The 13,350-nt window shown below is 48.7% G+C and overlaps 1 protein-coding gene across 4 annotated transcripts in view; it reads left to right on the top strand.

Annotated features, from left to right (window-relative positions):
- Nucleotides 1-13,350, top strand: part of DCDC2 (doublecortin domain containing 2) — a 183,290-nt gene that overhangs the window by 63,365 nt on the left and 106,575 nt on the right. For all 4 annotated transcript variants that reach the window (XR_011388777.1, XM_070074331.1, XM_008262507.4 and 1 more), the window contains exon 8: nucleotides 7,112-7,274. Coding sequence is in view for 3 of the 4 variants with exons in the window: in XM_070074331.1 (XP_069930432.1) it covers nucleotides 7,112-7,274 (163 nt within the window). In the remaining variant the exon portion in view is untranslated. The remainder of the gene's footprint in view (nucleotides 1-7,111; nucleotides 7,275-13,350) is intronic.

The raw sequence follows: 13,350 nt of genomic DNA, 5'->3' as shown, positions 1-13,350 counted from the left end.
TCGCTGAGCTCCTCAGACTATTTGTATGAGCGACCACCTAAGTTGGCTAAACACCAAATACGTATGTGGGTGAGATCAGAAACAAAGGAGGGAGGGAGGGATTCAGTGTATGTTGGCAGACGCTCACGGAGGAAGTGAAACTTGGGCTACTCCTTAGTGGATTATTTAAGATGTAGGTAAAAGGGGAAAGGGACCGCGAACAGAAGGGATGGAGAGGCGATCACGTGGGTCCTTGTGAACAAGCGTGGGGTTGACACCAGGCCAGCTCTTTCACGAGTTATTTATTTCATCCTTACACCTCGAGGCAGGTCAGTTTGTCATCTGCAGTTAACAATGAGAAAAGAGTGGAATGACAGGTCTAATGGCTCCTTCTGAGCAAATGGCCAGGGAAAGATTGAACGCACGCAGCCCACCTGGAGCCGCTGCTCCTGCCTAGCGCAGGTGGTCCAACAGGTGTGTGGGGAGGTGGGTATGCCTGGAATATGGTGGGTCATGGTGGTTTCCAGACAGCGCAGGTGGCTCGGAGCACCAGAGTGAAGAGGCTTAGTCTTCATCCTTGAATGCAGCGTGGTGTGGCGCTTCAGGGTCTCTGAGAGGCGAGAACGTTAGTCCAAGTCCATGGTAGAAAGTCAGCCGCCTTATGTGCAGAAAGACAAGACGGTGAGAGGCCACAGCTAGCCAAGTCAGAGATGGGAGGTGATTGCTGTGGCCTTGGCCTGTGGTGCTAAGGGCCAGACCAGGGAGGTAGCTGAGTTCTCGGGAACCATTTATGGTTCACGAACAAAGGGCTTGCTTGGTGACTGGGGATGCAGAGTTAGTGGAGAGGTTGGAGCCAGAGGTAACTGCAGGATGCGAGTTTGGATGCCTGAGGTCGTTTCAAGGCCTAGAGAGGGCGGTCAAAGAGGTAAGACCGGGCTGGCGCCGTGGCTCAATAGGCTAATCCTCTACCTAGCGGCGCCGGCACACCAGGTTCTAGTCCCGGTCGGGGTGCCGGATTCTGTCCCGGTTGCTCCTCTTCCAGGCCAGCTCTCTGCTGTGGCCAGGGAGTGCAGTGGAGGATGGCCCAAGTGCTTGGGCCCTGCACCCCATGGGAGACCAGGAGAAGCACCTGGCTCCTGGCTTCGGATCAGCGTGGTGCGCCGGCTGCTGCGCGCCAGCCGTGGCGGCCATTGGAGGGTAAACCAACGGCAAAGGAAGACCTTTCTGTCTCTCTCTCTCTCACTGTCCACTCTGCCTGTCAAAAAAAAAAAAAAAAAAAAAAAAAAAAAAAGAGGTAGGACCTGCTTCATTCCAGACATGTGGAGTTGGAATGTGTGACTCTGGCCACATGTGGTCCTGGCTAAAGGACAGGGACGGCATCAGGTGGTGTCCTAGCACCCAGCCCTCCCTGTCATGGAGCAGGCTCACTGATAATTCTGAGCAAGAGCAGGGAGGAGGGGAGCCCCACGCAGGAGCCACAGGAGATGCAGACTGAAGGCAGCCGGGCCACGTGGGGAGAAGGGGGAAAACAACGATCCGGTAACTGGCAGACATGTTTTACCAACCATGTAGCCACACGGAAGCCATGAACTTAGGGTTTGGGGATTGCATTTTGTTCTCTTGTTAATTCCCAGGGTACAGCAGCCAGGGTGATGGTTGACAGAGGCCCAGTGTAATTGAGTAACTGACCCAGGGTGACAGAGAAAGCCCTGTTAGGATTAAGATCATGACTCAGCTCCTTGCAGTCACAGCTGCTGAACTTTGGAATCAGGTGCTGCTCACTGTTCAGAAATTTGAAAAATCCAAATTTTCCATTAAAGATGTGTAATGCGTTTCTTGCTTTAAAAGGCACCTACGGCTATGCACATGCCGTTTTCTTTTTTGCTCCCTTGTTTGGATTTTTTTTTTTTTTTTAAGAATCTGAGCTTTGAAAACTGGTTCACTTGATGATTGAGTTTTGCATGTGTCCAGCAGGGTGCTTAGCCCCGCCCCTCCACGGGAGATGGGGGTAGCACAAAAACGTGACACTTAAGCAGAGACTCACAGCTACAAGGTACATTTCCACCCCACAGGAGCAGTCTCATGATTACCAGTCATATTTCTTTCTTTTTTTTTTTTTTTTTTTTTTTTTTTTGGAGAGGCAGAGTGGACAGTGAGAGAGAGAGACAGAGAGAAAGGTCTTCCTTCCATTGGTTCACCCCCCAAATGGCCGCTAAGGCCGGTGCACTGCGCCAATCCAAAGCCAGGAGCCAGGTGCTTCCTTCTGGTCTCCCATGCGGGTGCAGGGCCCAAGCACTTGGGCCATCCTCCACTGCCTTCCCGGGCCATAGCAGAGAGCTGGACTGGAAGAGGAGCAACCGGGACAGAATCCGGGGTGCCGGTGGCACAGGCGGAGGATTAGCCAAGTGAGCCGCGGCGCCGGCCAAGTCGTATTTCCTTTCTATGACTTAGAAAAAAAGAATGCTCCTCTCCCCCTTTCCACAATGTTCCCCCAACACTCTGTTATCCTTCCACTCAACCACTCGCTGAATCAGGCTCTGATACATGTTTGCTGAGTACCTAGTAAGTCCAGGGACTCCTCCAGGCATCAAGTATAGGGTGGTGAACACACCACACACCAGGACTCGGCTCTCACGGGACGTTCATCCAGCTGCCTCTGAGTGTAGGGCGAGCGGGTGGGAAAAACAGGAGTTCGCAAGACAGGCGCATCAACTCACAAACAAAGGCATACATAATTTCAGACAATGATGGGCGTGGTGAGCAAACTAGAATGAGGCAGGGCACTGATTGATAGGAAGTCCTCCCGCGTTGTCCTAAGAAGCCGTCGTCATGCAGGAATGGGGCAGCGGGAAGAGCATCCAAAGCAGGAGAAACAAAGCTCCCGGGCCGGCGGTGGAGCCCGGCTCTAGGGGAGCACAGAAAGAAGCCAGGGCTGCCTGGAGCCAGGTTGGAGCGGCAGGCAGGGCCCTTGCAAGTAATCCCGCAGTAGGGTGACATTTGGGAGTTATGGAGGACAGGATGGCACTCGATTTACACTGGTAAAACCTCTTTCTGGCTGTAGCATCCTAGGGGAGGAGGATCGCGGGGGAGGGGCGCAGGCAGGGAGGAGGGAGCTGGAGCGCAGGTGTGTGGTGCAGGTGACAGGTGACGGCTGGGGGCCACCTAGTTACCTAAGTCTGCCCTGAGTGTGTTCTCACTGACTGATCGGCTCACCCAGCAGCTGTTCATTGAGTGCACTTTAAAGCCCTGGTTCTAGTACTTGGGGGTCCGGCGATTCCAAAAACACTAACGCCAGAGAGGTCAGAATCTAGAGGAGACAGATTCACAAGGTGTATGACGTCCACCAGGGATGAGCCTGAAGAGACGGGGAGAGAAACGGAGGGAGAGAGGGAGCGGGTCCCAGCGTGGTGCCGGGGTGCACAGCCGCCTCCTGCTAGAACATCCCTCACGCCCGGAACTCCAGGGTCGCAAGAGGGGAGATCACTCCTTTAAGTAACTGCTTCCTGGGAGGAGAAGGCTCTGTGTCCATCGGTCACAAAGGGTCTGGCTCTGGGAGCAGCGCAGGGAGCCAGGGGCTGCGTGGGGACAGCCGCGCCTCCTGCGGTGGGAATCACCCTGGTCCCCGGGAGAGCGCGGGGGACACAGGGCTGGGTTTCCGCGTGGGTTTCTCCTACACGCCTTTCTGGGAACAGCTCCTGGAGGGAGAGACCGCGAGCTGTCTGCGCCGCGACGCCTAGGGCTGGGTGACCGCTCAGCAGCCCCCGGGGTGAGGTGGGCTCTGGGGACAAGCCCTCAGCAGGCCGAGCTGCGATGCTAGCCTAGACAGCGCAAGGAAGGTACCAGCGAATCCGGTTCTATAGATTTTGCACTGTAACCCTCGCGTGGGGGCGCCCCGCGGAGCCGACGCGCCCCCTGGCGGCGGGCGCAAGTCTGCCCAGCGTCGGGGAGGGCGCCCGCACCCCTCCTCCCCGATGCCGAACTGCGCCTGCGCGCCACCCACCGCGCCTGCGCTCTTCAGTCCCCGTCGCCGGTGCCAGCGCACCTCGCGTCAAAATCCTGGTGGGCGGTCGTCCGCAGCCCGGGTGCCCGAGTGTAGGGAACGTCCTGCGTGACTGCCCAGGACTCGCGCAGTGGCCAGGAAACGAACCCCACACCCGAGGCACGCCCACACTCCGTGGTGCCCGGGGGGGACGCTCAGGCCGGCGCGGAGACGGGGTTTCCCGCGCTCGCCTCCCGCCCCGCGCGGCTCCGCTCGGGGGTCCGGGGGCCGCAGTTGTGGATGCAGTCGGAAGGCACCTGGGGCTGTCGGGACCACGAGGGAGGAGCCGCCGCCCGGCAGGTGGGCGAGGCGCTGGACCCCCGGCCCCGCCGCGTAACAGGTGTCCCCAGCCTGCGGGGCGTTGCCAGGCTGCCCCGGGGCGAGCGGTCGGCCCCGGGGAAGGCAACTACCTAGTGGCTGCAATACAAGGGGACTTGAAAAAGTCCCTGGAGAACGGTGAAATTAAAAGGTGTAATTTTTTTGTTGCAGAAAGACTTTTTTTTTGAAATTTATACAGTTTTTTCATAATACACATTTCCCACGAGCTTTTTGAGACTCCTCTTATTACATGTAAGTTGGGTTATTACATATTTTTTCTTTATTTTATTACATATAAGTTATGTATACAAGTTGGGAACATATAATGTTCGTGTTTACGTGTACGCAGCACGTAAAAGGCTTTCATTCGCTTTGTCTCCACCGGCATGGTTAGATGAGAGGGAAAAACTTCCCTATTTCTTACGCTGGGCAAGAGCAATGACAATGGGTACGTTTAAGTTACAAGTCACACGTGGACGCCTCAGAAAGCAAAGGACCCTCCCTCCCTGTTATTTATATATCATATAATTTATATAATTAAGTATATAAAACAAATATGTAAGTTCTACATTTATAACCTTTTATGATCAGCAACACTTTAGATGCATTGGTGTTTTTCTTTATTAAAAAAGAAAAGCGTTGAAATCATTTCCAATCCCCTAACGTGAAAATAGTTAATTTCTTTCTCTCGCTTTAGCTTACCTTTTCCCCACAAAGTGCCTGGAGGTTAGTTGTTTCTCCCTAACTGAACGCATGGTTGAGTTCGGCAGTTGCCCTGTGCAGTGCTTTAACGGAGTGGTCTTTCCTAATGCTCCAACAGTCCTACAAGTGCCCATATCAGAAACGTGGTAACTCAGAACATGCCGCTAGATTTAAATAGAGAGGTGATGGTTAAAATGAGAAGTCGCGGGCATTCTGGGATGGGCTTTCTGCTTGCTGTTTGTTACATTCTTTCCCCTGAAGGCTGAGTGCCTTGCAGGGTGCCAGAGCTCTTCACCCACTGGACGGCTTCCAGTCCTTGCAAGTTCAGCAATGTCTCCAGAAATTCCAGCAGGCCAGCTCACTGATTCAAGGATTTTTAAAGTTTTAAAATCTCGAGACTGTGCTGAAAAGAGGCTGGAATAAGAGATGGGGTTGATGGTTTTGGAATTTTCACTATAATCATATTATCTGTGTCTTCTGGCAGACAGGTTATGGCTTTACAAGGATCACTAAGAAAAGAAAAATCCTCGTTGCAGTTAATGCAATAATTAAATGGAAACTGTATGTTTAAATCGCAGATAGAGTAGGAAATTAAATTACATGCGAAAGTGTCAGAGATTCGGACAAGTTTTCATACTGTTAATAAATCTATGCATAATTCATTTTCTTGTGGGCTATGACAAAATAGCCTAAATAGCTTCATCTGTAAGACTGCAGATTTTTCTAGTCTTAATTGGGTGATGGCGAAAACCATTTAAGTGCTTCAGGATGGCTGAATATATAAATGTTTAAAATGAGCAGTTATAATGGGTTTCTAGGCAGATTTGTTTATTTAATATTACTACATTTATTTTTCAGAGACTAGCATAGCACAGATGTTGCATTAAGGTCACACTCAGCATGGTGTGAATTTGTTATAATGCTTAGAAATTTGTTATGATACTTAGAAAAAGACATTAACACTACTTTTGGAGAAAGCATTCTGATGCTTCTTATCAGACACTTTATAAACTATCCCAATTCATGCTCCTGATGGGTCAGAAGGCCAGTACATCAATCCCGCTGGCCTGAAGAGGAAACAGGCTCACAGACATTGGGTTAAGTTAGCCCACAATCACACAGTAGGTCTGAGCCAGGTATTTCAGCCCTGAAATTTGCATTCTTTCCACCATCTGCAGCCCCACACCTTATGCACTGAGTTTAGTTTAGCACCCAGACATCTGAGAACCAAGCCTGCGTTATAAGGAGGTTATTTCTTATGGTAGCAGTGGCTATAGTGGCTGCTAGTGGCTGTGCAAAAACCATTGAAACCCACTGTCACCCTCACACCCAGGAGCCCACTTTTGGTGGTTGCAAGGCTAGTTTAAAGTGGTTGCAAGGCTAGTTTAAAGGGAGAGGGACAAGCCACATAGCCCCCTCAGCAAGGAATGGGGACATGTTGTCCTGAGCAGCTTAGGGCTGTATCTGCTCTGGATTGTGCTCCTTACCAGAAGATAATACTGTAGGATTTCTGCAAGCACAGAGCATGTCTGCTTGTATGATGGTGTCTATCCATAGTGGGTAGAAAACTAGTTCAGAAAGTGCTTGCGGATTAACTGGGTAAACCGCGGATTGTCACCATTCCTCATCCAGAGACACCTGCTGATCGTTCAGAAAGGCACAGCGGGGAGAGAGGGGCGGAGGCGGGGCTGCAGTGGCTCTGAGGTGGACGGTCTGCCCCGCTGCGTACTGGCTGTGGGACCTCCGGCAGGGCTGTGCCTCTCCTTCCTGCTCTCATGCCACAGCTCAGGGACAGCGGTGGCTCTCTCACAGGGCCCTGTAAGGGCCAAGGGAGATGGCTTTACAGCACAGCTGGTGGACCTTTGCCACTCAGCGGTTATGGAACCTTCCTGCTGCCCCTGGGAAGATAAATGAGAAGTTAGTGTGGGCATTGGGCCAGGGAGTCCTAGATTCAGCACAGTGCATTCCCTCTTCTGAGTGCTGGTTAGTGGCACATGTGTACTGGGAATTTCTTTGTGTGTTGCAGGCGGGGGTGGTTGTTCACTGGCCATTAATAATAATTCTGTCCTTTAGGGAAATGATCGCCAGTCTAAGTCAACCATTGGCTCCAGCGACAACTCATCTCCTCAGCCCCTCAAGAGGAAAGGGAAGAAAGAGGACGTGAGTTCAGAGAAACCAACAACAGTGAAACAAAACGTAAAGTTGCAGAATTCACAGCAAACAGTTCCAAGCAGCGGTAAGTCTGTTGTTACTATTCCTTTACTCTTCTTGGTTACTGTCACCTTAAGGCCGCTACAATACAATTTCTCTTTAAAGATTTATTTTGATTTATTTTGAGCCGCGCCACCTGCGGTGCTGGCACACCGGATTCTAGACCCAGTCAGAGCACCGGATTCTGTCCCGGTTGTCCCTCTTCCAGGCCAGCTCTCTGCTGTGGCCCGGGAGTGCAGTGGAGGATGGCCCAAGTGCATGGGAGACCAGGAGAAGCACCTGGCTCCTGCCTTCGGATCAGCAGCAGCGCACCGGCCTCAGTGGGCATTGGAGGGTGAACCAACGGCAAAGGAAGACCTTTCTCTCTGTCTGTCTCTCTCACTGTCCACTCTGCCTGTCAAAAAAATAAAAAAGATTTATTTATTTATTTGAAAGAGTTACAACAGATAGAAAAGGAGAGGGAGAGAGAGAGAGAGAGAGAGAGAGAGATCTTCCATCTGCTTCACTCCCCAGTTGGCCACAATGGCCAGAGTTGTGCTGATCCGAAGCCAGGAGCCAGGAGCTTCTTCTGGGTCTCCCACGCTGGTGCAGGGGCCCAAGGACCTACACCTCTTCCACTGTTGTCCCAGGCAATAGCAGAGAGCTGGATTGGAAGTGGAGCAGCCCGGTCTCAAACCAGCACCCGTATGGGATGCTGGCGCTGCAGGCGGCGTCTTTACCCGCTAAGCCACAGCACTGGCCCCAGTACAGTGTTGACTCGTACGTAGATCTGCTGTTTCCCTGGCCTGCAGGGGACATTCCGTAGCGTCCTGAGAGTTTGTATCTCAGAGACGCTGCTGTTCCTCAGGCTCAGTTTCTCTTTGTAATTAAGTGTTGTGGTATGAGGACACTTGTTTGGAGGTCAGATAACTCTTGTGGCAGTCATATAAAGGGAAATTTTACCATCCTCTGCTCCCCTGATAGCCTTTGATTAGCATTTTCACCCCCATACTGACCTTGGTCTCTCGTCACATTCGTTGTGAGTTACTTTTAGTCACAGATTGCCTTTCCTGAAGAGGTGTTTTGTTAATTTTACAGATACCCAAGAGAATACTAAGCCCACACAAAACTTTACCAGTAAACCATGCCATATGCACCAAAATTAGTTGCGTAGTTTTATCTTGGTCATTAATGGGATGAAATAAATTTTTAAAAAATTGCATTGGTCTGAGATTTCGTTAGTGCAAGATAAAAGCGTGAATGTACGTGAAGGGGTTGTGAACTTTCGCATTAGGTTTTAGCGAAGGGGGGAGATTTTGGTTTCATTCCCAATGTTCTCGGTGAGAGTGGAGGGATGCTGAGGCCAAGGGGTTGGCTGGGAAACAGACCACTGCGGTGACTCTCCCCACTGCTGCACCCCGCCCTGGAGTCCACTCACACCCCTCCCCAGCCGAACAGGAGGCCTAGGACGAGGGTGAAGGGGCGAGTTCACATTCACGGACGCGGCCTCAGCTCAGCGTAATTCCTGAGTGGACTGAAGAGTCTCGTTAGGAGACAGGGTGGACTCTGGAAGCTACACACGTGATAAAAGATACGTAAGAGGAGGTTGAGAGAGCATGCTAAGTGGATGAAACAGCTCTGTGGACAAGATCGTGGAAGGAGGTTAGTTAGACGTCAAGGATTCACGTGACGGAGACTAGCCTGAAGTCAGGGCTGCTAGATTCTTGTCCCAGGTCAGCTGTTGAACTTGGAGAGCACACTTTACTTTCTTGGGCCCATTATCTATCTGCAAAATGTGGGTTCCTATTAAGATTTGTCTTTCAAGTTTTGATTATAAATCCTTTCCAGTGGTCAGGAAATGAGCAGGCAAGGGTGTATTTTCCTTGGGTGTCTGTTACGTGGCAAAAACTAAAGAGAAGCAGTTAGCATGGAAGAACATGCCATACCTGGAGAAATTAAAGCCCGTAGAGGCTTTATTATTTTAATCAATACATATGAACATTATAATGTGAAGGGCCCAGGGCATAGGCTGTGTGTTATGCTTTTTTTTTATTTCCAACATTGGTGTAGATGTGATAGTTTTGAAGCATTTAATAATTGTTGAATGAATGGATAATAGGAGTTAAAAAATAAGTAAGTTCACAATACTTTCAAGTCTACTAAGACATAGGACTTGTTTCAATCCTTTTATGGGTTATTTTTTATTAAGAGGCTCTTATTAACTTATGGAAATCCCAATTCCTACTTGCAGTACAGTTTTTTTTTTTTTGACAGGCAGAGTGGATAGTGAGAGAGAGAGACAGAGAGAAAGGTCTTCCTTTTGCCGTTGGTTCACCCTCCAATGGCCGCCACGGCTGGTGCACTGCGGCCGGCGCACTGCGCTGATCCAAAGCCAGGAGCCAGGTGCTTCTCCTGGTCTCCCATGGGGTGCAGGGCCCAAGCACTTGGGCCATCCTCCACTGCCTTCCCGGGCCACAGCAGAGAGCTGGCCTGGAAGGGGGGCAACCGGGAAAGAATCCGGTGCCCCGACTGGGACTAGAACCCAGTGTGCCGGCGCCGCTAGGTGGAGGATTAGCCTATTGAGCCATGGCGCCAGCCTGCAGTACAGTTTTAAGAAGTTTTTGGATTCAGTACACCTCAAGAAGAAGGACGCTCACCTGTCAGATTTCTCCTTAGTAGAAACCTACGGACACAAGAGGCTGTGTTCACTTTGCCCTTGCTCATTGGGAGATAACCTTTGTTAAAAGTCAGATTACCAGTATTTTTGCTCTTGTAGAAATTTACAAGTCATTTTGAACAACGTTTGTATCTGTGGGCATAAAAATAACAAAGGGGTGTTTGAGATCACAGACAATCACATCTTACAAATGCTGGGAAAATGTAGACACACCCAGCTGTTGTGTCCTTGTTGTTGGAGAATCCTGCGGGCCTTTCGGTAAGTGGCCATCTTAATTGTATTTCCCATGCAGTTCGATAACGTGCAGACTGTAGGTTTTTAAAATGCTGGATCTCATGGATATGAAGTAGGCAGGCATACAGGTTAAAATTGATCAGATTTATGAACTGGAAGACCACGCCCCTGTGTGGCCTCATGTTCCTACCTGATGCCTTTGCCACACCCCTGTGTGGCCTCATTCCCCTACCTGGCCACACCTGGGTGCCCACCAGCCAATCAGGTTAATTAACCACTCCCCTTTGGAAGTGGGTTAAAAGCCAGGACAAGGTGTGGCCCGGCCTGCTCTTTTTCCCTGGCCTCTTGCTTAGAAGGGGTTTGCTGTAGCTCCACGTCTCCAGGGCACATGGCCTTCCCATGTGCCCTAGGCTTCCTGGCCTAGATGCTCATCCACGTGGCTGGTTCCTGGTGCTCCATTATGAACCCCATTCACTTCTCTCTCCTAAATAAAGCTCTCACTCTCTTATGCATTTTTCTCACTAAATAAAAGCTTAAAACGTACCATACTGCCTTGTTTATCTGTGCCGGTATTTAGAATTCTTCTCTAAATATTAGGTAAGAACCCTCTTGGGCTTATTAATATCGGAGATTTAGTAGTAAGCCCGTGGTGAAATCGTATGGCTCCCCAAATTCCGGTAGTACATGTGGCACCCCGGATAGCATTTCTAGGGAACTTTAAGGGGCCACATTTCAGTGTGAATTTTAGGGGGTCTTGTCCGATTTCAGTTACATCCAACAACCACTGGTGCCTTCCTTCCAAATGAAAGTTTTGAGGGACTGAATATTTTTCCTCCAGTAAGAGGCTTGTGCTGGGCCCCTGGAAGCATATTTAAATAAGAGTTTAGAGCAAGTATTTTATATCTTTTCATCATGATACAAAGCACATACGACCTGCAAAAATGAATCTTGGCTTCCAAAACCAATTTTTTTCCCCAAGAAAAATGAAAAAAGATTTTGTGCAGTTCACTAAATGAGACTATCCCTTGATAAGTTTCAGCATTTTAGCTGAAATCTGTACTCTTGGAAATTGAGCTATTTCTCCTTAATAGTTCTCCACCCAGATGCTTTGGTTATAGAATTTTTCCAGTATAATATAAAAAAATCCTCTGTCTCGCTAATTCAGCCTTCATATGCATTTCCCATTGAAGTCACTTATTACTTTAATGACATCTCCTTTAGTCCTTGGAATCAAGTGTGTGCTTTTGGGTGTTCCCATCTCAAGAGGACTTTTTCTTTGGTAAGGTAAAAGTAAGAGCATTTGAAGCAGAGTGAGACTGAAGGTTGTGGAGAGTCAAGATAATGACAAAATAAAATGCAACAATTTGGTTTTAGAGATGAAACTTACGTAACATTTTGAGCTTAAAATATATTTAAAATTTGGTATTGGACTATTTAGTTTTATCCCAAAGTGTTAAATTGTAGGGCAACTATCAGGATTATTTTCTAGTATGTGTTAAGTTGTGCAAATGTTTGATCCAGTGTTCTTCAACGTCTAAACCAGTCTCATTTTAATTAGAAAAAAAGAGACTTCATAGGGCACCTTGATTCCTTTTTAATTATTGATTATACTTACACAATTTTCTTGTTTCCCTGCTAGTATTTACTGATATTCAGAAATCAAATGCTGTCTGAGTGAGCAATGCTGAAGTCAGTCTGTAGATGGCAACCTGGGTCTAATTTTACTTCCATTTTTCTTTTTCTGTTTCTTTCTGTAATAGTAAAGCTTAATAATTCAAGCAGAGCAATGACATATTTCTTCAGGGAAACACATCCCATTTTCTTTTGGTAGCCAAGATGCAAAGTAAGATTGGTGGGTGATTGATGAAATGCATTTTTAGTGCTGCATCTAAATACCAGTGTAAGTGGCCAGCGAGTGTTTCCACTGGGCTTCCCCCTTGCCTTGCAGCGCCTGCCGACCTGTTTCAAAGGCTTTGCTGGCTGCACTTTTCACCATGAGCAAAATAGTGTCCATGATTGCTTTCAAATAGCATTTTAGAGGACTGTTTATATTAATTGGTATTATTAATATTTGGTGTATGAAAGAGATTTAGCGTTTGTAGAACCCTGGAAACACAGGAAATATCGGGAGCTTAGTTAGAAATATTATAAAGACTGCCAAGAAAATAGCCTGATCTGTGTTGCTGTGACTTCCCTTGTATTGATAGTTATTAGGCAAGCTGTTAATTAGTAAGCAGAAGCAAGGCCTGCCGTCTTTTGAACATTGCGCGGTTCTGTCTGCACTCATGGGTGTGAGCACACACACATACACACATGAGCACTGGTGTCCTTCTTCTTGCAGTCCCTGGCATGTTCCCAGTGTCATTCTGTGATAATTCCAAGGAACTTGTGGTATTTAGACTCGTGATGGATGGTCAGGAGCAGGTGCAGTGCCAGCAGAAGGCTGTCTGAACATTATGACCTTGTTGGATGATTGCCCTTGGGCAGTCAAGCTCTTGAATTTCCTAATAGCTACAACCTGCACAGGGTTTGCCTGCCTTGCCCCAAGCGTGAAGTGTTACAGTGATCCATTCTCAGAGTCACAGGGCATTGAAACTTGAACTTCTGTGGTTCAGTCATGAATCAGCTCAGACACTTGCATGGTCTGAAGATAAAACCGGAAGCACATGGGGAAAATGTGCCCTCCCAAATCTGACCCTGGAAGGGGTACCATGTGCTGGGGAAGAACATGAGGCACCACGATGATGTCACAAAGCAAGACACTGGTTCTGTGTCATGAGCCGAGCAGGATTGGGGATCGCTGGCTGTCTCTTGCTACCACACCCACACCCAGCCTTGTGAGGGAGAGGTGAGGTCTTCCATTCCTCCATTGACGCTGATGGGTTTCTCATTGCTGTGCAAACCATGAGATGTGGGCCGATTTCTGTTTTGTCCAGTGCTGGCACGATAAAAATTTGTAAGATCGCATTTTTTCATACCCTGACGACCCACTTAATGGAATGACATATTGTGTAACAAAATTCTAGTGCTGCAAGAGGTTTTAGTAAGTTCTCGAGTGCTTGTTGTGAAATTCAAGTGCTATTGAGTACAGTTAGTTTCAGAATATATGCTTTGCTCTCTGCTTTAGTGCTGAGCGATTGAAAAATTAAAGGCTGGCTGAATACCAGTAAAGTATCTCAGTTTGAGTGGAGTGAAATACTAGCCTTTTTTT

Source organism: Oryctolagus cuniculus, chromosome 5, assembly GCF_964237555.1.
Source record: "Oryctolagus cuniculus chromosome 5, mOryCun1.1, whole genome shotgun sequence".
Taxonomy (NCBI): Eukaryota; Metazoa; Chordata; class Mammalia; order Lagomorpha; family Leporidae; genus Oryctolagus; species Oryctolagus cuniculus.
The sequence above is the reverse complement of the archived record's forward strand: the minus strand, read 5'-3'. Positions and strand labels throughout refer to the sequence as shown.